The sequence below is a fragment of the Aquarana catesbeiana genome, linkage group LG03 (assembly GCF_042186555.1).
Source record: "Aquarana catesbeiana isolate 2022-GZ linkage group LG03, ASM4218655v1, whole genome shotgun sequence".
Taxonomy (NCBI): Eukaryota; Metazoa; Chordata; class Amphibia; order Anura; family Ranidae; genus Aquarana; species Aquarana catesbeiana.
Genome location: NC_133326.1, coordinates 337,817,847 through 337,841,973, shown reverse-complemented (window position 1 = coordinate 337,841,973; position 24,127 = coordinate 337,817,847). Strand labels below are relative to the sequence as shown.

At 41.2% G+C, this 24,127-nt stretch overlaps 1 protein-coding gene across 3 annotated transcripts in view; it reads right to left on the bottom strand.

Moving 5' to 3' along the window:
* Positions 1 to 24,127, bottom strand: part of LOC141132291 (uncharacterized) — a 234,055-nt gene that overhangs the window by 10,469 nt on the left and 199,459 nt on the right. For 2 of the 3 annotated variants that reach the window (XM_073620548.1, XM_073620550.1), the window contains 6 exons: positions 23,610 to 23,663; positions 23,131 to 23,184; positions 20,765 to 20,806; positions 19,172 to 19,213; positions 14,492 to 14,545; positions 3,431 to 3,481 (listed from right to left, as the gene is read on the bottom strand). In XM_073620548.1, coding sequence (XP_073476649.1) covers positions 3,431 to 3,481; positions 14,492 to 14,545; positions 19,172 to 19,213; positions 20,765 to 20,806; positions 23,131 to 23,184; positions 23,610 to 23,663 — 297 coding nt within the window. The remainder of the gene's footprint in view (positions 1 to 3,430; positions 3,482 to 14,491; positions 14,546 to 19,171; positions 19,214 to 20,764; positions 20,807 to 23,130; positions 23,185 to 23,609; positions 23,664 to 24,127) is intronic. The other variant, XM_073620549.1, reaches the window with a different exon arrangement.

Genomic DNA, 24,127 nt, shown 5'->3' with positions numbered 1-24,127 from the left:
ATTCTTCTACATTACGTTGGTGAAAATAACCCAAATCAGTGTACAGTATATTATTTAGTCTGTAGGAAAGTTATAGAGTACACAAATTATGGTATTTATATATTTGAAAATCGATTTGTTCAGATGTACCGAGGGCCTATCACATTTCTTGAGGCCCTAAAAGGCCAGCACAGTAAAAATACCTCCCAAATTACCCCTTTTTAGAAAGTAGACAGTCCAAGGTATTTAAGAGGCATGTGAGCTTTTTGAAGTTGTCATTTTTTGTTACAATTTTGGTGGGGAAAATTAAAAAATTTGATACAATGTTTTTTGTTTTTTTTTTACATACTGTCACCGAAGCAGTTGAATGTCACCATATGACTGGTGTGGTGGTTATCAGGGAAACTGATTGGTGACAGTATGAAAAAAATCATTTTTTTTTACCATTTTTTTTAAGATACTGGGATCAGAGCAATACTTTGTACTACTCTAGGGAAGTAGTCAGAATTTTTTAATTTATTTTTTTACACACTATGATTGCCTATAACAGTGATATCACTGTTATAAGCAATAATTATTTTTTTAAAAATGGCATCCATTCATCCAGGGTGTACTATTGTGAAGGTATAGAAGAAAATCGGCCGCACACCACCAGGAACTTGAGTGAAGTAAGATCCTTTATTCACATATGCCAAAAGTAAACAGGATACAATGGGTTAAAAGGTAAGGTGTACTATTGTGAAGTTGTGATTGGCCACGTCTATTACATGGTACAGATGCACTGTGATTGGCCCTGTCTGTACTATGTGATCACTATGACCAGTCACACAATAGATCCACACAATAGTGGCTATGAATAAAAGTCATTCATTGTGTACAACTGTCATGTGATCCCTGTGATTGGTACTGGCAGTGGCCTGGTACAATGATCTGTCATCAGCTGTGTTTGGTGGACACCAGGGGTGACAGATTGCATGAGATGCGATCCTGGAAGAACATCATATTATGTCCACACAGGATGGGATAGCTCCCGCTTGGTCATCATTTGACTTGACAATGGGCCGGGCGGGAAGCAGTTAATATTGCCCTCCCCAGCCTGTAACTGGAAAGTGAAAGTAGACAACATGCAGTATTCTCATCACACACATTCCTGGAAAAAGCTGGAGGCTGGTGACATCATAGATCAAAGAATATATTGCCAACACACTGTGGATCAAAAAAATCAACATCCAAAAATGTATTTGAGATCAAACAAATCATAGAGTGTAGGTGGGGTGCAGTGGGGTGTGGGGTGTGGCAACAATAATGCACACTGGTTAGGTACGGTGATAAACTTGTTTTAAAGCAACACAGCAACAGTTCACAACAATCCCGGGAAGAATGCCCAGCCAGGGGCACTCATGGTTACAGCAATGTAAACAGAGCAGGTTCCAGCCAGAATGACAGCGTCTGCAGAGAGGGGCACACCTGGCCATTTCATGCCCAAATATGCCCAAAAGGATGCGACCCTACACTTTCCCTCCTCATCAGGAAACTTTCCCTATCACTAGTACTGTTCCTGGTAGACACGGTACCTTTCCCTCCTCTAGCCACTTGCAAAAAGCACATCCAACCCAGGGCCAGAGCCTTAAATAGTATCCAACTGGATTATTTCCTCAGTGACCCAGGAAATCATAGAGGAACCGGGATTCTCCTCACTTCCTCTCTAGCTGCAGAGCCGCTGCTTTTGAGCGACACCTGCAGTGGAGAAAATAAACTGCACCTGCCTTCAAGTGGTAGGGTGCAACATTTTGGGGCCACACAGGACATCTCCATCCTGTCTGACAAAGAAGGCCTCTTTGGCCCTGAAATGTTGCACCGCTGTGATGTGACCTTTCCAAAGAAATGCATTGGCATTGATTTTGATGATCCAGAGTGTGTTGGTGATATATACTTTGAAAAGTGAAAGCAGGAACTGCACCACGTGAACATATCTCTGTCATTCTCCTTCTATCAGTATGCTACTTTTACTGCAGCACAGCTGGTTGGCTCATTGTGCTGCTTTTTCTTTTTTAGTCTGAGTGCTGTTAAACAGGGGATTGCAAAAGGCTAATACCAAGCCATTGTAGGTTTACATGGTTTCTGTTTAGAAAATTGCATTTCATTATGTAATAATAGATATAAAGCTGTACTGATTTGTGTATTTTACTGCCTCGATTTTAACTTTAACAAAAGCCTATGATCTTGTATTAATCTTTGATAAACACTGAACAACTCATCAAATCAAGAGGTTTTTTAGGTATAGTATATAAACTATATGCAATTGCACAAAAAAAGGGTAGGGTAGTATACAGACAGGCTAGGGCAGTATACAGACAGGCTAGGGCAGTATACAGACAGGCTAGGGTAGTATATGGACGGGCTGGTGTAAAGGGAAACTCTGATGTAATGTTGTCTCTGATCACTAGAGCCCCCTTACATCACAGTCTGCAGCATCAGAGTTCACAGTGTAAGGGCATGGCATGGGGGAATTCTGTAGACTCTAATTTAAAGGAGAAGTCTGGACTGTGGTGTAAAGGGAAACTCTAATGTGGGGGGGGGGGGGTCTCTGGTCACCAGAGCAGCCCTCCTTACATCAGCATACACTATGGTAAGGGGGGACACTGATGTAAGAGGTCAGTGTTTTATATCAGTGTTCCCTATAACTTAGAGTCCCTACATGCCTCTTACATCAGTGTCCCCGGCAGATTCTTTTCAGCAGATGGCAGTGGCAGGGCAGTCTGTCTGTGGCATGGAACTGTCATGCGATGCACTGACCTATAGTTTCTGGTGCAGTCCAGGGCACTGAACGCAGGAATGGATCCTCTTCCCCCCCCCTTGCAGATTGTTTTAAATTTTTGGAAAAGTTGCCTTTACATGCACTGGGTCAGCAGACCGCCCCGCCCCCTGAGCCGAGCTGAGCCAAGCCCTTTGGTGGAAAGCCCCACCCCCAAGTCAAGCTGAGCCAAGCCCTTCAGTGGATCGCCCCACCATCCGAGCCAAGCTTAGCCGAGCCCTTCAGTGGACTGCCCCACCACCTGAGCCAAGCTGAGCCGAGCCCTTCAGTAGACCACCCTCTGAGTTGAGCTAAGCTGTGCCCTTCAGTGGTCTGCCCCATCCCCTGAGCCAAGCCGAGATTTGGAATGGACAAAGCGACCTGGGGAGAGGAGGGTGAGTGGGTGGATCGACACAGGAGGATGAATGACAGTGGCTGGATCGACACAGGAGCTTGCCTTGTTCCAGTCCATTGAAAATTACGAACTGGACCGGGACACGAGCAAAGCTCCCTGGGCCAAGACACAGCACTGGACAGGCTGTCACTGAAACCGGCCCACTGAGCCATCGGCCCACTGGGAAACTCCCAGTAATCCTGATGGCCAGTACATGCCTGATAGTATATCATTATAGTTTGAAAATTACAAGCAATACTTACTGCGATGCAGGAAACCATTACTACAGGATCTTTAGTTCCCCCTTGTTTAATCTGCAGACATAAAACAGATAAAGCTGTGACTTTAAATAATACTCAGGGATCAGTTCAGATCTTGAATGATATGAATAGAAAGTGTATTTCACCACACATGACATACTAATATTACTATATCTAACGGTCCACTGATTACAAACACAACGAGTACATGAATGGTTGGCATGGTGCGGTGCAATTTGCTATGTACTACCAAAACTCTCCAAAACAAAAACAAACGTTTACGCATTAAACACTCTATTTTCTTGTTCTAATTGTTTATATATTTTTCAAAGAGTACAATACAGGACGAGTCCATGAGAGGCCAAAATGGTGACTCTTACAAACAACGGTTTACAGGAATGAGCACAGCCAGTATTCAATCCCCGCCAGCTAGCTGCTAAAGTGAAAATATAAAGACACCAGGAGATCCGGTTATTTTAATCAGCTTGAAAATACCTGCACACATTCACTGTGCAGTACTGTGTAGTACTATTAACCACTTCAACTTCAAAATTGGACACTTTTACACCCTTCCTGCCCAGGCCAATTTTCATTTTGTAAATTGATAAAAAATAAACAATTAAAATATATATTTTTGAAAACATTCTTCATTTACAGCATTTCTTTACAGTATTTCTTTTGTTGCATCACCCTGGGGTGGAGCATTTAAATAGCTCAGGTTTTGGGGATACATCTGTGTTGTGAACAAGCACGAGTTACAAGCGTGAAATGCGTCAACATATGCTCCTGTAATTTCCTATGGCATGGTGACAATAAATAATATCTTTTATCAAAGTTATCCCTCTGTGGTGTGTGGCCAATCCTTTTTTTTCTTCATTGATCATTGACGGTGGTGAGCCGGTGCCAGCACCTGCAAGGATTTGCTTATCCACAGTCTGAGCGGTGTTACATCTTTCTCTGACTTTCTTTACACCTGCCTAAAACATTTGCACAGTACTGTACCTAGCAAGGAGGTGACTTCAGAGAGCACAGTCCCGTGAGTACTAATGACCCTGGGCAGAGGAGAGACTGTATGGGAGATGGCTGCTAAAGTGCTGCATAGAGGTCGACCGATATGGGTTTTTCTCTGGCCGATGCCGATATTTAGAAATCGCGGTGGCCGATGGCCGATATATGATGCCGATTTTTTTGGGCCGATATATTAGGCCGATTTTTTTTTTTTTTCTCCCTTCATCTCATAAAATCTAACAGTTAGACCCCTTTCACACTGGGGCGTTTTTTCAGGCGCTTTTGGGCTAAAAATAGTGCCTGTAAAGTGACTGTAAAACGGCTCCCCTGCAGTCTCAGTGTGATATCCCGAGTGCTTCCACACTGAGGCGATGCGCTGGCAGGATGTAAAAAAAAGTCCTGCAAGCGGCATCTTTGGAGCGGTGTATACCGCTCCTCCACCACTCCTGCCCATTGAAATGAATGCGCACCGCTGCCGAAGCGACTGCAAAGCGTTTCGGCAGCAGCACATCAGGGGCGCATTTAACCCCTTCCTCGGCCGCTAGCTGGGTTATAAGCGCCCCGCTAGCAGCCCAATAGCGCTGCTAAAATGACGGTAAAGCGCCGCTAAAACTAACAGCGTTTTACCGTCAACGCATGCCTGCTCCAGTGTGAAAGCAACCTTAAGTAATAAGTGATACAGAAATTTTTTTACATTTATTGAACAAAACAAACCTCCAATCAGTTCACTTGTATGTATAATTTAGATTAAAAAAAATAACTATATCTTAAATATTAAATACACAAAAACAGGTAATCAAAACTTTTGGACGAAAAAAAATGGGCTAACCTTACTGCTTATTTTTATTTTTAATTGGTGTATTTAAAAAAAAAAAATTGCGTTTGAAAGACCGCTGCGCAAATACCGTGTGACATAAAATATTGCAACAACCGCTATTTTATTCCCTAGGGTCTCTGCTAAAAAAAATATATATATAATGTTTGGGGGTTCTAAGTGATTTTCTAGCAGAAAATACAGAATTTTTACTTGTAAGCAACAAATGTCAAAAAAGATTTAGTCTTTAAATGGTTAAACTGAGAACTTCTACACACGAGTTCAGTCTATTGATAAAACAACCCGAAGAGATACAAATGTATCTTCTTATCAGATTTGGCAGGCTGCCCAGGGAGGAGAGAAGACAAACTTCAGACAACTTGCAATTGACTTCTATTACAGAAGTCATTTGCAAGTCCCGCTGAAGTTATAATCGGCTTTTTTTATCAGCACAATCGGCCGATGCCGATTAAGTAAAAAAAGCCAAATATCGGCCGATATATCGGTCGACCTCTAGTGCTGCACATGCTTTCACTTGTGACTGCTCCGAACTGTCCATTAAATGTGATTGACTGTGTAATGTCAAGTGACTCTGGAATGTATGTCCTCGTGATGTGACTGTAATACCGTTTCATGAATACCACCAGTAAAGTGTAGCAAATCTATTTCTTGTGTGGACAATCCTTCCTTGGGATATAAAGGTCTATGGCCAGGAATGATGTGTGGGAGCCAATGGCAAGAAGTAGGACAGCAGGAGGGACAGTGTTCTTTCAGGAATGGAGCTAGGTCAGGGACTTGTGCTTTGGTGGCAAAACCAGCCAACCACGAAGGCCAAATTACAAGCTTATCCTCAGCAAACAAAAATACCCTATCAATTTTTTTATTACAAAAAAATAAGGGCCCGTCTGACCGCCAGTCACACTCATCCTTTAACAGAGTTTTTGAATGATCCTGTCTGCCTCAGGGGTCCCAAAGAGGAAATATCCACATTTCAGCAGCTGTTGCCCATGTTGCTCACTCAGCTGTGTTCTGCTCTATTCCATTCCACAGAAAGGTGCTGGATGTTTCTTCTTTCTTATTTCTTCTTTCTTCTTCCTTTTCTGGACTCTGATGCAAATGGTTTAACTTTTTTAGGACCAAAGTCCCAGTAATCTGGGTTTGGATGTTTTTTACCACTCAAAGCTCTCTGAACCACTGAATTCTGAGTCCCATATAATGACTTACCAATCCTGAGAGCACTGTAAATCAGTTCTCTCCAAGCAGACTACCCCAGTACCCCTCACTATGTATAGGTGAGAACCCCTGAGTACTCCAACGACATCCACTCATCCCCTTAAAGGTACCACAATGCAATCAGTGAAGAAATATACCTGCCACCCAGGACACATCCCAGGCATCCTGATAACTGTTTACACGGTTCTGTGACACCGATCAGAGTGCCCCGTACACACGATCGGACATTGATCGGACATTCGGACAACAAAATCCATGGATTTTTTCCGATGGATGTTGGCTCAAACTTGTCTTGCATACACACGGTCACACAAAGTTGTTGGAATTTCCGAACGTCAAGAACGCGGTGACGTACAACACGTACGATGAGCCGAGAAAAATTAAGTTCAATAGCCAGTGCGGCTCTTCTGCTTGATTCTGAGCATGCATGGCACTTTATACGTCGGAATTGTGTGCACATGATCGGAATTTGCGCAAAAGGATTTTGTTGTCGGAAAATTTAAGAACCAGATCTCAAATTTTGTGCGACAGAAATTCCGATGGAGCCTACACATGGTCGGAATTTCCGACAACAAGCTCCGATCGCACATTTTAAGTCGGAAAGTCTGACTGTGTGTACGCAGCATAAAGACCCTGTTCTTTCAGTAATCTAGCAGAAAAACAATTATGACCAAGTTTGTGGCCTCTGGTTATCCACACTCCTGTGATGTATATGTCAGAGTCCATGCTCCAACATATTCAACAATCTCACATAGAACAAAGGATGAAAGTAAATCTACAAACCAGCAAAGTGCACTACAAGTCACAGCTTTCAATGTTAAATATCAGTAGTATCAGTGAAGCCCAATCCAAACAGAATTCCAATCCAATCAGGAAGAGGGTCAGGAGCCATATATCAAGAGGATCCTGCAGCTTCCAGAGGAGATCTGAGATGATACAAAGCAGCTCAAACAAGGAAACAGGAGATTGGGATCAGTTAAGATTTCCTAAAAATCAGCATAGGTGGTAGGAAACACCAAGTTGGAGACAAAGCAGGGCTGTGTACTGAAAACAGCAACTCCAGATACCCTAGCAGGCATAACAGGGGCCCATTCTGACAGCTGTCAAAAAGTCGCCCTGATCATTCCAGTACCTTGCTTTGTCTCCAGCTTGGTGTTTTCTACCACCTTTGCTTATTTTCAATAATTTTAATTGATCCTACTCCCCCTTTTTTTTGTTGTTGTGTGAACAATCTGACATAGGAGCTCACTGAGGGGGTCTGTGTATATTGAAGGAAACAAATGGTACCAGGGGCTCTAGCTCAGGGTTGCTTGTGTAAATCTCAAGCAGGGGCATGAACATGCTGAAAAAATTCTTTACTGCAGAACAACAGAGCTTTGGAGTAGAAAAAACAGGATGCAAGTTTTACTAACACTGGAATTTTTAAATATTTCCAAGTGAAAAACTGAAAATGTATGATAAACCATAACTTGACCTATTATCCACAAATGTAATCCACCTATCAGAAATTTTGCTTCTGTCATTATTAATGAACCCAATATTTGTGGTTTCAGTGCCAGGTATAGCTTGTTTTGCCACAGAGATCTGGTGGCCTAGTAACATTGGCAATTATATGGAAATACAGAATTTAGGGAGTTTATGTATAGTTAGGGTTTAAAGTCAAAGGTTAGGTTTAGCATTGTCAGTAGAAATTGTTAGCTTGGGTGTTTTTAGGAAATTCACTCATCTTGAATAACTGCATATCAAAGTGAATTGTTTCTTTAACCCCTTCCTGCCTCCACATCCCAGCCATTTAAGCAAATCTAAATGCCAAGCATTTCGATTATATGACCACTGTAAATGTTTGTCACAGTGGTCACATGAGCTTTCTGTGGCATATTAGTTACTGTGCTGCGAGTGCACAGGGAGCATTCTCTGAGCACAGAAAGCTGTTAACATATAAATGCATATATGCCACTCTGCATTAAACCCCAGCCACCGTGAGGCCACATATATGTCAGCGTGAACAGGTTAAGGTCTGGTTCAGTGGCTGGCTAAAAATAAGCAAAATGTATTAAAAGGTATTAGAGTCAGTTCATATCTGCAGCTGTGTTAAAATGCAGCATGGTATGCGGTAGCATAAAGCAGCACCAATGCGCCAGTGGTGGTGCATCGCTACATTTCCTTTTTTGAATGAATTTTATTGAAATGTCACACAGTGACATTCCATAAAATTTTATTGACTTTAGCGGAGTCTGAGGCGATGGGTGGTGTCACACTGCGCTGTGTCATAAAATGTTGTGTATGCTATACTTTTGTTCAGTGTACACTGTCAAACTGTGGTGTGTGAACTGGCCAGGTGAGAGAAAAGGCATTTTACCTTGTTGTGCAGTGGAATTTCACTGGAGTAGCCACCCAAATTAGTCCTACCACACGGTGTGAATGGGCTTGTAGCCTCCCTGGCGGTATGATTATGTCAGATTTTTGCGTCTCAAAGAGGTACAATTGTTTTGCATAGAAATTTGGCGTTTTATATTGTAGGCCTGTAATTCTTAGCAATAACACTTAAATCTGTCCAAACAAGAGTCTAGTAGATATCCCTAGTATGCTAAAGTTTGAAACACAAAATCATAAATTATAATATAATAAATAACTATAAATAATTATAAAAAATAATAATATAATAATAATTATCATCGCTGTTTTCTAGCTGGTCTAAAACCGCTTTTGATATAAAGGGACACTTTTTGGTTGCTATGGACAATCTCAAGTTTCTAGGCAGAAAGAACAGTATATATAATATAAAACTGCATGCAGGGCACTGGACAATGCACTAGGGACAAATGGGATGTGAAATGATTTCATACAGTAATGTAATCTGTAAGATTACAGTGTACTGTATGTGTTATGAATTTTCAATTTTTTGAATTTGCCGCCGGGCTCTGCCCCCGTGCGTCGCGACGCTCGCAGGGAATGGAGCCTGGCACACAGGACATCGGGGCGGAGGACACAGCCTGCAGACACAGCGGGGGGGACTTTGCAGGATCCTGGGGACAAGGTAAGTATACCACACCAGGATTCTGCAATGCAATCCAGAGTGTGGCTCGGGGTTACCGCTAATGGTACTGAAATTTAACCCCGAGCCACAATCGGGAAAACCGCCAGGGAGGCTAAGGGTAAAGGTATTTGGCATCTTTGTGATAATTTCTTGCCTTGAATGCAGTTTGCATCATTTGAAGATCTTTTTTTAAATTGCATGCTTTGATTACACAAGTTATTGTGATCCATCTGTTAGCAGTCACCTTATTTGCAACAAGCTCACATGAATGAATGTACTCCTTCTGAGATGGTTGTCATTGTCAATATAAAAAATAAAGGCCACATACACAGCATGCACAGCATTGCATGCTCACCTCTATAACGGGATGTTTCATGTGTCACATCCAAGAGAACCTGTCAGTAAATAAAGGAGGGGACTGAAAAGAAGGGATACATTATTTATAGAGGGCAGCATCTGCCCAATGATTCTGGAAATATCCTGAACTTTGTTTCTTGTAATTTGGTAGCTGTGGAAAAAATGTGGCCAGCTTAAATCAGAACTAAACTCTCCAATATACTTCACCTCCAACTTCCAGCGATGCAATGGTAATATTCTCCACAGGCCGCTTTTATCCCCAGGGGTTGGATTTTCAGGTTTTTGATTCACCAGTTGGGGGATACATCATCCTGCGCATGCACACTGGAATCAGTCATTTCGGCACAGCCGGAGTATTTTGTTAGGCACGCTGAGCTGCGCAGTTAATAAATTTGCGAGCAGGTAGGTGTGCATTATTGCAGAAGACGTAAAGAATGTCTCTTCTGCAACAAAGAAATGCCTGCTCGCAGATTTCTTTAGTTCCTCTTTAAAATCCCCTCAAGTGTTCCAAGGAGAATAGCTTACAGGTGGAAACACAGGAGGTGACGATTTGGAGCTAGAGCATTCAGTTAGTACTGTAAAGGCTCGTACACATAAATTGGGATAAAATCTTAGGAGCAAAGAACACAGAGGAGAGATGGGTTTGCTTTAAGAGCATGTTAAATAAGGGCATTAGCCAATGCATCCTATTGGGTAATAAATTTAAAAGAGCGAACAAAAGTCCTAGATGGATTAACTCCAATGTAAAAATGCATATAAAAGCAAAGGAGAAGGCCTTAAAAAAATTCAAGGTTCAGGGATCATCATCAGCATTCAGACTTTATAAAGAATGTAACAAGAAATGTAAGGGTGCAATAATTCCCCCCCCTCTCTTTTCTCTCTTTTTTGCCCTTCTTTCCCGCCCCCTCTTTCCTTTCCCTCTCTTCCCCCCCTCTCTCTCTCTTTCTCCCCCCCTCCTCCTTACTTCTTCCCCTTTTTCCCCTCCCCCCCTTTCCCTTCCCCCTCCCCTCCTTCCTTCCCTCCCCGTGTTCCCCCCCTCCTGTCTCCTTCCCACACACCTCCCCTCCCCGTTCCATCTTCACCTTCCCCTCCTCCCCCCCCCCCCATTTTCCCTATCACATCACTTTTCCTGCCTTGACATCTCTTTATTTCACCCAGGTGAGCACACCCCCCCCCCCAATTTTTTTATTTTAGAATTTGCAATTTGCTTACATGTACTATTTATTTAACCATAATTTGTCCATAATCCCCCGTATCCGCCGTGGGGGGATTTGTGTGGGGTCCTACTATCCCATTCAATCCGTTTGAGTTGGTGAGCCAGTCTTCTATTTTGCTACTATTATTGTACTGTGTTTATCACTTTTTGCTGTTTTTGTTCAGTTTTGTCTAAATTAAAGTTTATCATTCTAGACCTATCCCTCCCGAAGAAGCGGTCTTAACCGCGAAACCGGTTGAGGAAACCATCTTAGATACCCCTCTCCACAAGAAACCTTACGGTTATATCCGTTCACGCTTGTGTTAAGTGCAGTGTATTTAATTTGTTTTTAGTATTCTATGTATGTACTATCTTGCAAATGTGTTCTGTATTTATTAAAGTTTATACGTTTTTTATATAATTTCTCTGAACTGCTTGTTACTAATGGGTGCCGAAATAGTGCCAACTCCCAACTCACAGGTGTGCATGTGTGGTTCAGGGAAGTGGCAGCAACTGCTTCCACACTTCCACTCCTATAATTTTTAGTCGTTCCAACCGGGATGATGGCACTGATTATTGAACTATATTATTGCTGACTTAATTGAGGCCATACTCACTCCTCAAGGGTGCAATAAGGACGCTAAGATAGAACATGAAAGACACATAGCGGAGGAGAGCAAAAAAAATCCCAAGAAATTCTTTAAGTATGTAAACATTAAAAAAGGGAGGACAGACCATATTGGCCCCATAAAGAATGAGGAAAGACATCTGGTTACAAAGGATGGGGAGATGGTGAAGGTATTGAATTTATTCTTCTCCTCAGTCTTCACGAGGGAATCGAGGAGCTTCAGTAACCAAAACTGCAGTGTTTATCCTTATAACACATCACAGGAAGCACCTCCATGGTTAACAGAGGATAGAATTAAAATTAACTAGTTTTTACTGACAGTCTACTGACTGGAATGATACCAGTTGACTGGAGAAAAGCCAATGTAGCACCAATATTTAAAAAGGGCCCAAAATACATCCCTGGGAATTATAGACCAGTTAGCCTAACATAAATAGTATGTAAACTCTTGGAGGGGATGATAAGGGACTATACAAGATTTTAGTAATGAGAGTGGTATTATTAGCAGTAATCAGCATGGATTTATGAAGAATCGCTCTTGCCAAACCAATCTATTAACCTTCTATGAGGAGGTGAGTTGCCATCCAGATAAAGGAAGGCCCGTAGACATGGTGTATCTGGATTTTGCAAAATTATTTGACACAGATCCCCATAAACGTTTACTGTACAAAATAAGGTCAGTTGGCATGGTCTATAGGGTGAGTACATGGATTGAAAACTGGCTACAAGGGTAAGTTCAGAGGGTGGTGATAAATGGGGAGTACTCGGAATGGCCAGGGGTGGGTAGTGAGGTCCCACAGGGTTATGAGCTGGGACCAATCCTGTTTAATTTATTCATAAAGGACCTGGAGGATGGGATAAACAGTTCAATCTCCGTATTTGCAGATGATACTAAGCTAAGCAGGGAAATAACTTCTAGGCAGGATGTGGAAACCTTGCAAAAAGATCTGAACAAATTAATGGGGTGGGCAACTACATGGCAAATGAGGTTCAATGTAGAAAAATGTAAAATAATGCATATGGGTGGCAAAAATATGAATGCAATCTATACACTGGGGGGAGAACCTCTGGGGGAATATAGGATGGAAATGGACCTGGTGGTCCTAGTAGATGATAGGCTCAGCAATGGCATGCAATGCCAAGCTGCTGCTAATAAAGCAAACAGAAAATTGGCACGTATTTAAAAAGAGATTAATTCCAAAGATAAAACGATTCTCCCGCTCTACAAGACTCTGGTCCGACCGCACCTAGAGTATGCTGTCCAGTTCTGGGCACCAGTCCTCAGGAAGGATGTACTGGAAATGGAGCGAGTACAAAGAATGGCAACAAAGCTAATAAAGGGTCTAGAGGATATTAGTTATGAGGAAAGGTTGCGAGCACTGAGCTTATTCTCTCTGGAGAAGAGAGAAGAGACGCTTGAGAGGGGATATGATTTCAATATACAAATACCATACTGGTGACCCCACAATAGGGATAAAACTTTTTCACGGAAAGGAGTTTAACAAGACTCATGGCCATGCATTAAAATTAGAAGAAAAGAGGTTTAACCTTAAACTACGTAGAGGGTTATTTACTGTAAGAGCGCCAAGGATGTGAAATTCCCTTCCACAGGCGGTGGTCTCAGCGGGGGGCATCGATAGTTTCAAGAAACTATTAGATAAGCACCTGAATGACCACAACATACAGGGATATATAATGTAATACTGACATATAATCACACACATAGGTTGGACTTGATGGACTTATGTCTTTTTTCAACCTCACCTATTATGTAACTATGTAACTATGTACACACTATAAGAAAATTGGGAAAACATTTTCTTCCAAGGAAGAATCGTACGATTTTGTAATAGTGTGTACACAACTTTTGAAAGCCGATTCCGACCTTCTGAACAAAAATTTCCAAAGGGACAAACTCCAAAATTTTTCTTGTATGGGAACAGAACAAACAATTTTCATTAAATATGTACCATTTTCATATGATTTTTGTACGAGAAAAATCTAAAAAGAAAGATTGGGCATGATCAGAAACAATAAACAACACAAAAAAGCCTTTGTCGTATGAGAATTTTCGTACATTATTTTCTTCCTCGCTTGCGACTTGCTGTAAAACAACGAGGAAAATCGGATCATCATTCGCCCAATTGTCTTATAGTGTGTACCCCACCTAAAGTGAGCTGAGCAACAGGGTCTCATCAAGGTCAATGTGGTTGATATTTTCTTAGCTAAGGGTTCAGTACAGTGGTGATTACCACTCCCTCAAATCCCAACCATGACACTACCTGCCTGCAGTTTGCTGCATGTTCTCCCTGTTCCTGCGTGAGCTTGCCCTAGGTACTCCAGTTTCCTTCCACACTCCAAAAACATTGTGGTAGGTTAATTGGCTTCTGTTTAAATTGGCCCTACTACAGTATGTAAGATTGTAAGCTCCTTGAGGGCAGGGACAAATGTATAATATATGTAAAGCGCTGTTGAAAATTATGGCGCTATATAATTACCTGTAATAAATAAAATAAAGGTTCACAAGTGGCAAGGTTCCCCAGTATATTGATATGCCCGTTGACACCAGAAAAAAAAAAAAACACCCCTCCTGAAAACCCTTGCCTGCTGTCATCATGAACTGAGCTCCAGCAGGTTGTTCAGAAACATGAGTACAGAGGTATATTCAACGTCCTGACTATTTGGAAAATCTGCAAATGGTGGTGTATTATTTCGACCAATACATGGAACAAGAGAGTAAATTGGGTAAATGTTCAGCAGAGTGGATTTTATGACTTAGAACAAATACAAACCACATCTAATTTTGGTGTTGAAATGCTTTCTCCAAGATCACGTTTAACAATGCTCTAAATAAAAACAAAAACAGTGTATTAAATAATGTGATACCATTTTGCTTTGAATACATTTTTTAAAATCTTTTGAAGACCACCTACAGTATCTGTTTTTTACACTAGTGCTAAACAGGCAATATTATCTCTGTCACCCTACATGCAAGCACCATATCCCGATGTTTAGGGACAAGGGCCCCTTTCCCACATCCTGTCCCCCCAAAAAAAGGATGTTGAGGTTTGATAAGGATGTATATGTTTCTTAAAGCACACAGCAGCTTTTGGGTCCAAACTTGCAAAGTGCCATTTGATGAACTTTAAAATGACTCGCTCATCTTTAATGGTTAAATGAGTTTGTTTTCCTAACATAGTTTATTTTGCATTATCTACCTGTTTAGTTTTTGTTGCTATGCTAACAGCCCTATTTTATGGTCTTCAGCAGTTGTGTGGACATCCTATTGTATGATTGTTATTGTGATTAACATATATCCCTTAAAGAAAACTTATACTGACAGAATATGGAGGCTTCCATTGCCGCCATGTCCTTATCACGTTCCCCGCTAACAGCTGAAAGAAAAAAAATTGCTGGCAATACAAAATAAAAAAGAATCTGTGTGGGGTTCCCCCCAAAATCTATACCAGACCCTTATCCAATGGGCCTGTTATGGACTGGGGGGAACCCCACGCAGTCTTTAAATAGCCGGGTGCTGAAAATTGCAACCGTGAGTCAATTTAAATGTGATTTGACTTGTTTTTTTTTTCCTTTAGAAATATCAGTTTTTCTGCAGCAGGTTCTATATATGCTACAGATGTGCCACTTTACAGGCAGACTAAGGGGACCCCTGAGGCACTATATTTAGGGGAATTATTCATTCTTATTGTTTCACTTTATTCGTATTATTAAAATCACTGCTCCTTTAAAACTATTGTTTTTGAATTTTTTTATTAGCATTGATACATGTCCCCCAGGGCAGTACCCGGACCCCCATTCTCTTTTTATTGCCAAATACTCGGATATAAGCTTTCAAAATGGGGACCTTTGATTTCTCATTTCCTGCTCCCATAGACTTCAATGGAGTTTGCCATTCGGGACCAAACTTTTCCCCTGTTCAGGAGTTCTGCTGAAAACCAAATGGGGGGTGTTCGACCCATCTCTACGTACGGACCAAGACTGGGATGCCACTAAAGTTCATGTGTATGTAAAGGCAGCATCCCAATACTTTTGGTAATATAGTGTGTGTGTGTGTGTGTGTGTGTGTGTGTGTGTGTGTGTGTGTGTGTGTGTGTATATGTATGTATATATATGTATATATATATATATATATATATATATATACACACACAATGCCTTGCAAAAGTATTCACCTCCCTTGGCTTTTTACCTATTTCGTTAGATTACAGCCTTTAGTTTAAATGTTTTTTTTTTAATCTGAGTTATATGTGATGGATCAGAACACAATAGTCTAAATTGGTGAAGTAAAATTAAAAAAAACATATACATAAAACTATTTTTCAGAAATTAAAAACTGATAATGGCATGTGCGTATGTATTCACCCCCTTTGTTATGAAGCCATAAAAAGCTCTAGTGCAACCAATTACCTTCAGAAGTCACATAATTAGTGAAATGATGTCCACCTGTGTGCAATCCAAGTGTCACATGAGCTGTCATTACATATACACACCTTTTTCAAATGCCCCAGAAGCAGCAACACCTAAGAGGCACCACTAACCAAACACTGCCATGAAGACCAAGGAACTCTCCAAACAAGTAAGGGACAATGTTGTTGGGAAGTACGTCAGGGTTAGGTTATAAAAAAATATCCAAATCTTTGATGATCCCTAGGAGCACCATCAAATCTATCATAACCAAATGGAAAGAACATGGCATAACAGCAAACCTGCCAAGAGACGCCAAAACTCACGGACCGGGCAAGGAGGTCATTAATCAGAGAGGCAGCACAGGGAACCCTGGAGAAGCTGCAGAGTTCCACAGCAGAGACTGGAGTATCTGTACATAGGACGACAATAAGCCGTGCACTTCATAGAGTTGGGCTTTATGGCAGAGTTGCCAGAAGAAAGCCATTACTTTCAGCAAAAAACAAAATGGCACATTTTGAGTTTACGAAAAGGCATGTGGGAGACTCCCAAAATGTATGGAGGAAGGTACTCTGGTCTGATGAGACTAGAATTGAACTTTTTGGCCATCAAAGAAAACGCTATGTCTGGTGCAAACCCAACACATCACATCACCCAAAGAACACCATCCCCACAGGGAAACATGGTGGTGGCAGCAGCATCATACTTTGGGAAAGTTTTTCAGCAGTCGGGACTGGGAAACTGGTCAGAGTTGAGGGAAAGATGGATGGTGCTAAATACAGGGATATTCTTGTGGAAAACCTGTACCACTTTGTGTGTGATTTGAGGCTAGGATGGAGGTTCACCTTCCAGCACACTGCTAAAGCAACACTTGAGTGGTTTAAGGGGAAACATGTAAATGTGTTGGAATGGCCTAGTCCAAGTCCAGACCTCAATCCAATAGAAAATCTGTGGTCAGACTTAAAGATTCCTATTCACAAGCACAAACCATCCAACTTGAAGGAGTTGGAGTAGTTTTGCAAGGAGGAATGGGCAAAAATCCCAGTGGTAAGATGGGGCAAGCTCATAGAGACTTATCCAAAGCGACATGGAGCTGTGATAGCCGCAAAAGGGGGCTCTACAAAGTATTGATTTTAGGGGGGTGAATAGTTATGCACATTGACTTTTTCTGTTATTTTGTCCTATTTGTTGTTTGCTTCACAATAAAAAAAAATCTTCAAAGTTGTGGGCATGCTCTGTAAATTAAATGATGCAAATCCTCAAACAATCTATGTTAATTCCCGGTTGTGAGGCAACAAAACACGAAAAATGCCAAGGGGGTGAATACTTTTGCAAGGCACTGTATATATATATATATATATATATATATATATATATATATATATATATATATTTATTTATTTATTTATTTATTTATTATACACACACTGTATATATGGACTGAAAAGTAGAAGTTACATTTTTGTAGAAAGTACCCCTAAACTTATCCCAGAAGAGTAGGATGGATGTGGGAACATACAGTATAAGTTGACAATTCAGAGCTAGAGCAGTCGGTTACAAAAGTGGGGTAGATTGAGCAACATGATCTTATCAGTTCTGCTTAAAATTAAAAAGGGAGTGTTTTTCCTTTCACAATGCCCACAATGACATCCTAGTGCACTTATCAACATGGCTGATGTATACTTGGCTAAAGATATACAAGTGGCCATATCCCCCGATATATTGATACCAGCTTCTATGCTCTTTAACACCAGAAAGAATTGCACCCCTTCTAAAATCCCTTGTTTACTGCACCATGGACTAGGCCAGAACTAAAATTCAAGGAGGGGAGTCCAAACCAGAGTCGACGAATTAGTGATGGCTGGACTAAGCTCTTTCAGTGCCTGGTACTGCTTGCTTTTAACACAGAGACCAAGAGGCTCAGTACTTTTGGCAAGGATTCTTTTCAGATGTATCTGTTTTTGGGCTTGTTCACAACAGAACATGGTGCTGGAAACTCACGTTCTGTGCACATTTCCTGCACTGCACTCAAAACACACTGGGTGTGCAATGTATACCTAGCGACACCACAAATGCAGTTCATTTGCCTGCACTGGAAATGGAATGAATGGTACCGCAGTACTATTTGATCCAGTTACAGTGCATTTTTAAAAGTAGTGCATGCACTACTTTTAGTGCGATCCAGTGTGATTTCAGCCCATTCTAATGAATAGGCCTAAATTGTACTGCACTAAATCTCACAGGAATGTGGGCCCACATTCCTGTGTAATTCAGGTGTGAACCATCCCTTACTGAAGTAAAAAAAATAGTGTATAAAATCTTGGCACACCAAACAATAGGGATACAGTAATATACCTTGTATAAAAAAGCTGCCAGCAAGCGGTTCTCATACTGTACCTGTACCAGTTTGTTTTGCAGTTAGCTCATATGCCCTTTAACACCAGCAAGAATTGCACCCCTTCTGAAAACCCTTGACTACTGCCAAAATAGACTAGGCCAGGGATAATAGATTAAAATTCTAGGAGGTGGGTAAAGGCCGGAGCCCGTCATTTAATGATGGCTGGACTAAGCTCTTTCAGGGCCTGGTACTGCTTGTTTTTAACACAGGGACCAGGAGGCTCAGTAGTTTTGGCAAGAATTATTTTCATGTTCATCTGTTTTTACTGAAGTAAAATGATAGTTTTTACAATCCTGGCACACCAGACAATGGAGCTGATATTTCTATTGTAGAAGGACTGCCAGCAAGCGATTCTCCTGCTGTACTTGTACCAGTTTGTTTTGCAGTTAGCACTTTGTGGTGCTTAAAGGGTACTGAAAACTATCAAACCCCCCTCTCCCTCTCTAAAAATCCAACCCATGCTGCCATGAACTGAGCTCTACTGCACCACTGGAGCTGTAGGAATACTATTTAGAGGCATGCTCAGTTTTCCTGCCACCATGGGGACATTTGGGTATTGGGGGGGTTTTCTAACAAACAGATAAAAGTAATGGTTGGGGGATTTAATGGTTTTTAAAAATTAAAATTCACACATTCAATAAATACATACCAAAGGTGGAGTTGGAACAGTAGCTGTTGTTGTGTTTGGTATCTGGATATTGACAGAAAAAAGGTATTAATCTTTGCAATAATATTTTACATTTAATGCATTCTGCATTATTTGAGGACAGATTTTATACAATGTTTTTATTGCATACTTGGTTTATTTAGGTGATTTGAATTTTCTACTAGTATAAGCTGTATCTCCTTGTTAGCAGTCCCCTAATTTGCGACATACAGACACAAATGTGCTTCTAATAAGACAAGGGTCTCTTCCTGAAAGAATGGACCGAGGAACTCTGGCTGCCAGGCCTTTGAATATTTTTGAGCTTTCCCTCCACCTTATGGGTATAACTCCCCAGGAATTGGCTGGAGTGCCATATATTTTCAGGTTGCCTGTTCTGCTCTCCCTCTTTACTATATTTATTGAAGTCTCTAGAAGACAGGGGGAAGTAGCAGAACAGAAGCCAAGAGGCTCAGTACTTTTGGCAAGGATTCTTTTCAGATGTATCTGTTTTTGGGCTTGTTCACAACAGAACATGGTGCTGGAAACTCACGTTCTGTGCACATTTCCTGCACTGCACTCAAAACACACTGGGTGTGCAATGTATACCTAGCGACACCACAAATGCAGTTCATTTGCCTGCACTGGAAATGGAATGAATGGTACCGCAGTACTATTTGATCCATTTACAGTGCATTTTTAAAAGTAGTGCATGCACTACTTTTAGTGCGATCCAGTGTGATTTCAGCCCATTCTAATGAATAGGCCTAAATTGCACTGCACTAAATCTCACAGGAATGTGGGCCCACATTCCTGTGTAATTCAGGTGTGAACCATCCCTTACTGAAGTAAAAAAAATAGTGTATAAAATCTTGGCACACCAAACAATAGGGATACAGTAATATACCTTGTATAAAAAAGCTGCCAGCAAGCGGTTCTCATACTGTACCTGTACCAGTTTGTTTTGCAGTTAGCTCATATGCCCTTTAACACCAGCAAGAATTGCACCCCTTCTGAAAACCCTTGACTACTGCCAAAATAGACTAGGCCAGGGATAATAGATTAAAATTCTAGGAGGTGGGTAAAGGCCGGAGCCCGTCATTTAATGATGGCTGGACTAAGCTCTTTCAGGGCCTGGTACTGCTTGTTTTTAACACAGGGACCAGGAGGCTCAGTAGTTTTGGCAAGAATTATTTTCATGTTCATCTGTTTTTACTGAAGTAAAATGATAGTTTTTACAATCCTGGCACACCAGACAATGGAGCTGATATTTCTATTGTAGAAGGACTGCCAGCAAGCGATTCTCCTGCTGTACTTGTACCAGTTTGTTTTGCAGTTAGCACTTTGTGGTGCTTAAAGGGTACTGAAAACTATCAAACCCCCCTCTCCCTCTCTAAAAATCCAACCCATGCTGCCATGAACTGAGCTCTACTGCACCACTGGAGCTGTAGGAATACTATTTAGAGGCATGCTCAGTTTTCCTGCCACCATGGGGACATTTGGGTATTGGGGGGGTTTTCTAACAAACAGATAAAAGTAATGGTTGGGGGATTTAATGGTTTTTAAAAATTAAAATTCACACATTCAATAAATACATACCAAAGGTGGAGTTGGAACAGTAGCTGTTGTTGTGTTTGGTATCTGGATATTGACAGAAAAAAGGTATTAATCTTTGCAATAATATTTTACATTTAATGCATTCTGCATTATTTGAGGACAGATTTTATACAATGTTTTTATTGCATACTTGGTTTATTTAGGTGATTTGAATTTTCTACTAGTATAAGCTGTATCTCCTTGTTAGCAGTCCCCTAATTTGCGACATACAGACACAAATGTGCTTCTAATAAGACAAGGGTCTCTTCCTGAAAGAAGGAACCGAGGAACTTTGGCTGCCAGGCCTTTGAATATTTTTAAGCTCTCCCTCCACCTTATGGGTATAACTCCCCAGGAATTGGCTGGAGTGCCATATATTTTCAGGTTGCCTGTTCTGCTCTCCCTCTTTACTATATTTATTGAAGTCTCTAGAAGACAGGGGGAAGTAGCAGAACAGAAGCCTGTGAGACACTGAACAGCTCTAACTAATCAACCCCTGCTCTACTGTTTACAGCTAAATTTACCTAGCAGCCTACTCTGAAAAAAAAAACACAAAAAAAAAATGCAGCAACCAAAAAAAGAAAAAAGGTATACAGCAGCACTGTATAGCACTGTATACAGCACTAAATGTAATGTAATGCTTTGTTCTGTACTACACTAACACACTACACTGGCACACTATTCTCACACACTATACTAACAATAAACTAACACTCTGCAGTTAAGAGTCACAATAAGTGAACAGTGAACACACTAACTGCTAGTAGCAAAATAAGCCCTACTCTATCTCCACACCAACACGGTACAAGAGCTGGCTATGGGAAGTTTGTGTGGGTTGCAGTGGCAGTGCGTCCTTTAAGGGCGCACGGGAACCACCCCCTTTCTCCAGCCACCCCTTCTATGACTAATGGTCGCTGCCGCCACCCCCTATTCAGGCGTCTGGCCCCTTTTCGGATGCTGGGTGCCTGAATTACAGCAGCGGGGGGGACTTTTGAAGCACCTGATTAGAGCCATAGGCTTCAAAAAAGGTGAACTGCGAGTGCACTCCCCCCATTTTGAGCACCCCACTGGTGGGGTGGGACTATGAGTACTGTGCCGTGATAGGAGTAAATAATCCTCACTTTGTCTAATCAGGGCTCTGACAGTGCTAATTGGCCAAGCTTTGCATCTGACCAGTGGTTAGGTGCAAGGCTTCATCCAATTAGGGCCCTAGAATGCACTGTGAAGTGTGCAGTGCACTGTGGGGGTCTCAGCGGGTGAACATCCTGCCAAGCTATCCGTAAACTCGGATGTTCGCCGAACGGTCGAACAGGTGAAGTTCGGGCTGAACTTATGCTCAGCTCAAACTGTTCGCCCATCTTTACTTTGACTGCATTCTGCACCTTTTGAAGACATACTCCCCTAAGGCGTATGTATGTTTCTTAGAGTGCATAGCAGGTTTTGGGTCCAAACTTGCAAAGTTTGAGGAAGTTTAAATGACTTGCTCAACTCTAACAGTTAAATTAGTTCGTTTTCCTAAAATAGTTTCTTGTGAAGCATTGAGAACAATTTGCAATCTGCCTGTTTTGTTTTTTTGGTGCTATGCTAACAGCTCTATTTTATGGTCTTTAGTTGAGTGGACATCCTATTGTATGGCTTTAAAGTTCCAGATTATTATTGTGATTAACATATAACCCTTGAAGAAAACTTATACTGACAGAATATGGAGGCTGCCATTGCTGGCCTATTTTTCTGAAAATTCTTGTTGCCTAGTTGTTCTACAGATCCAGTAATGTCTGTGTTTTTTGAGTTACTGTCCTAGACAAAACATACAAAACAGGACTTCATTCTGACTGCATATTTTGTCCAGGTCAGTAATCAAGTTAGTGGCAGCCAAAGAGCTAGTATTTCATGGAGAAGATCTGCATAGACAACCTGCAAGTTTCTCGGTACAGGTTATTGAAAACCCTGGCTCAGTGTTAGCATAAACTGGGCTCTACTTTATCACTAGAGCTGCAGGAATGGGATTGTGAGGAATGTATATATCACAGGGATACTTTGTTTTTTGAGTTACTGTCCTGGAAATAACTGCATAATTTGTCCAGGTAAGTAATCAAGTCAGTGGCAGCCAAAGAGCTAGTATTTCCTGGAGAAGATCCGCATAGACAACCTGCAAGTTTTTCTCAGTACAGGTCTCTAAAAAGCATAAACTGAGCTCTACTTTTACCACTGGAGCTGCAATAATGCGATTGTGAGTTATCCTTGGCTTCTCTGCAACCATGGGAAAATTCATATATCATGGGGATACTTTTTCAGCCACAAATAGATTATGGGAATAGATAGGGTGACATTTGGCATTAAGAAGTTCACTCATCCTGACAAGTACATACCGGAGGTGCAGCTGGAAGAGCAATTGGTTTATTAAAGTCTGGTCCAGCAACTGGCTAAAAATAAACAGAAAAAAGGTATTGATAGTCACAATAACAACTTTGAACGCATTCTACATCATTTAGCACCCATTCACACCAGTCCAATTTGCCATGCGATTTGACAGTTCTAGATCGCATGACAAGTTGCACCCCATTGTCGGCTATGGAACAGTTCAAATTGATGTGACTCATGTCGCAGTGACTTTAAAAAAGGTTCTTGCACTACTTTTTGCCGATTTCATTGCAACTTGCATAGACTTCTGTTGTATGAAGTCGCAAGCAGCAATGAAATCAGCAGTGCAAATCGCACTCAAGTGCGGCTTTGAAATCATGATGAAGTAGCACGATTTCAAAGCCGCACTGGTATGAACTGGAGGCTTAAAGACAAAGACAAATCACTCAAAATATATATATTTCACTTTTTCTGAATAAGTACATACCGGAGGTACAGCTGGAAGAGCAAGTGTTTTTTTAACGGCTGGTCTAGCGACTGGCTAAATGTAAACAGAAACAAGGTATTTATATTTGCAACAACAACTTGCTTTAAATGCATTCTGCATTGTTTAAAGGCAGATCACTCAAAATATATTTTTTTACTTTTTTTAAATTGCACATCTGGGGTGCAAGCATGCATGTATACCTCTACAAAGGTGGTAAATATTTTATGTATGTGTGTGTGTGTATATATATATATATATATATATATATATATATATATATATATATATATATATATATATACACATACAGCGGCGGCCGGTCCATAAGCCCATAAGTCCATAAGCCGCCCCCCTAATCTCCATGCCCCGTCTACTAAACTTCATGTGGGGCGCCAAACTCATAGGATTCTTTGAGTTTTTTTTTTTTGAAGCACATGATTAGAGTATGAGGCTCTAATTAGCTTAAAAAAGTTTGGGCTTGGGGAGCAGAGCACAGCGTCCGCAAACCCTCCCACTTG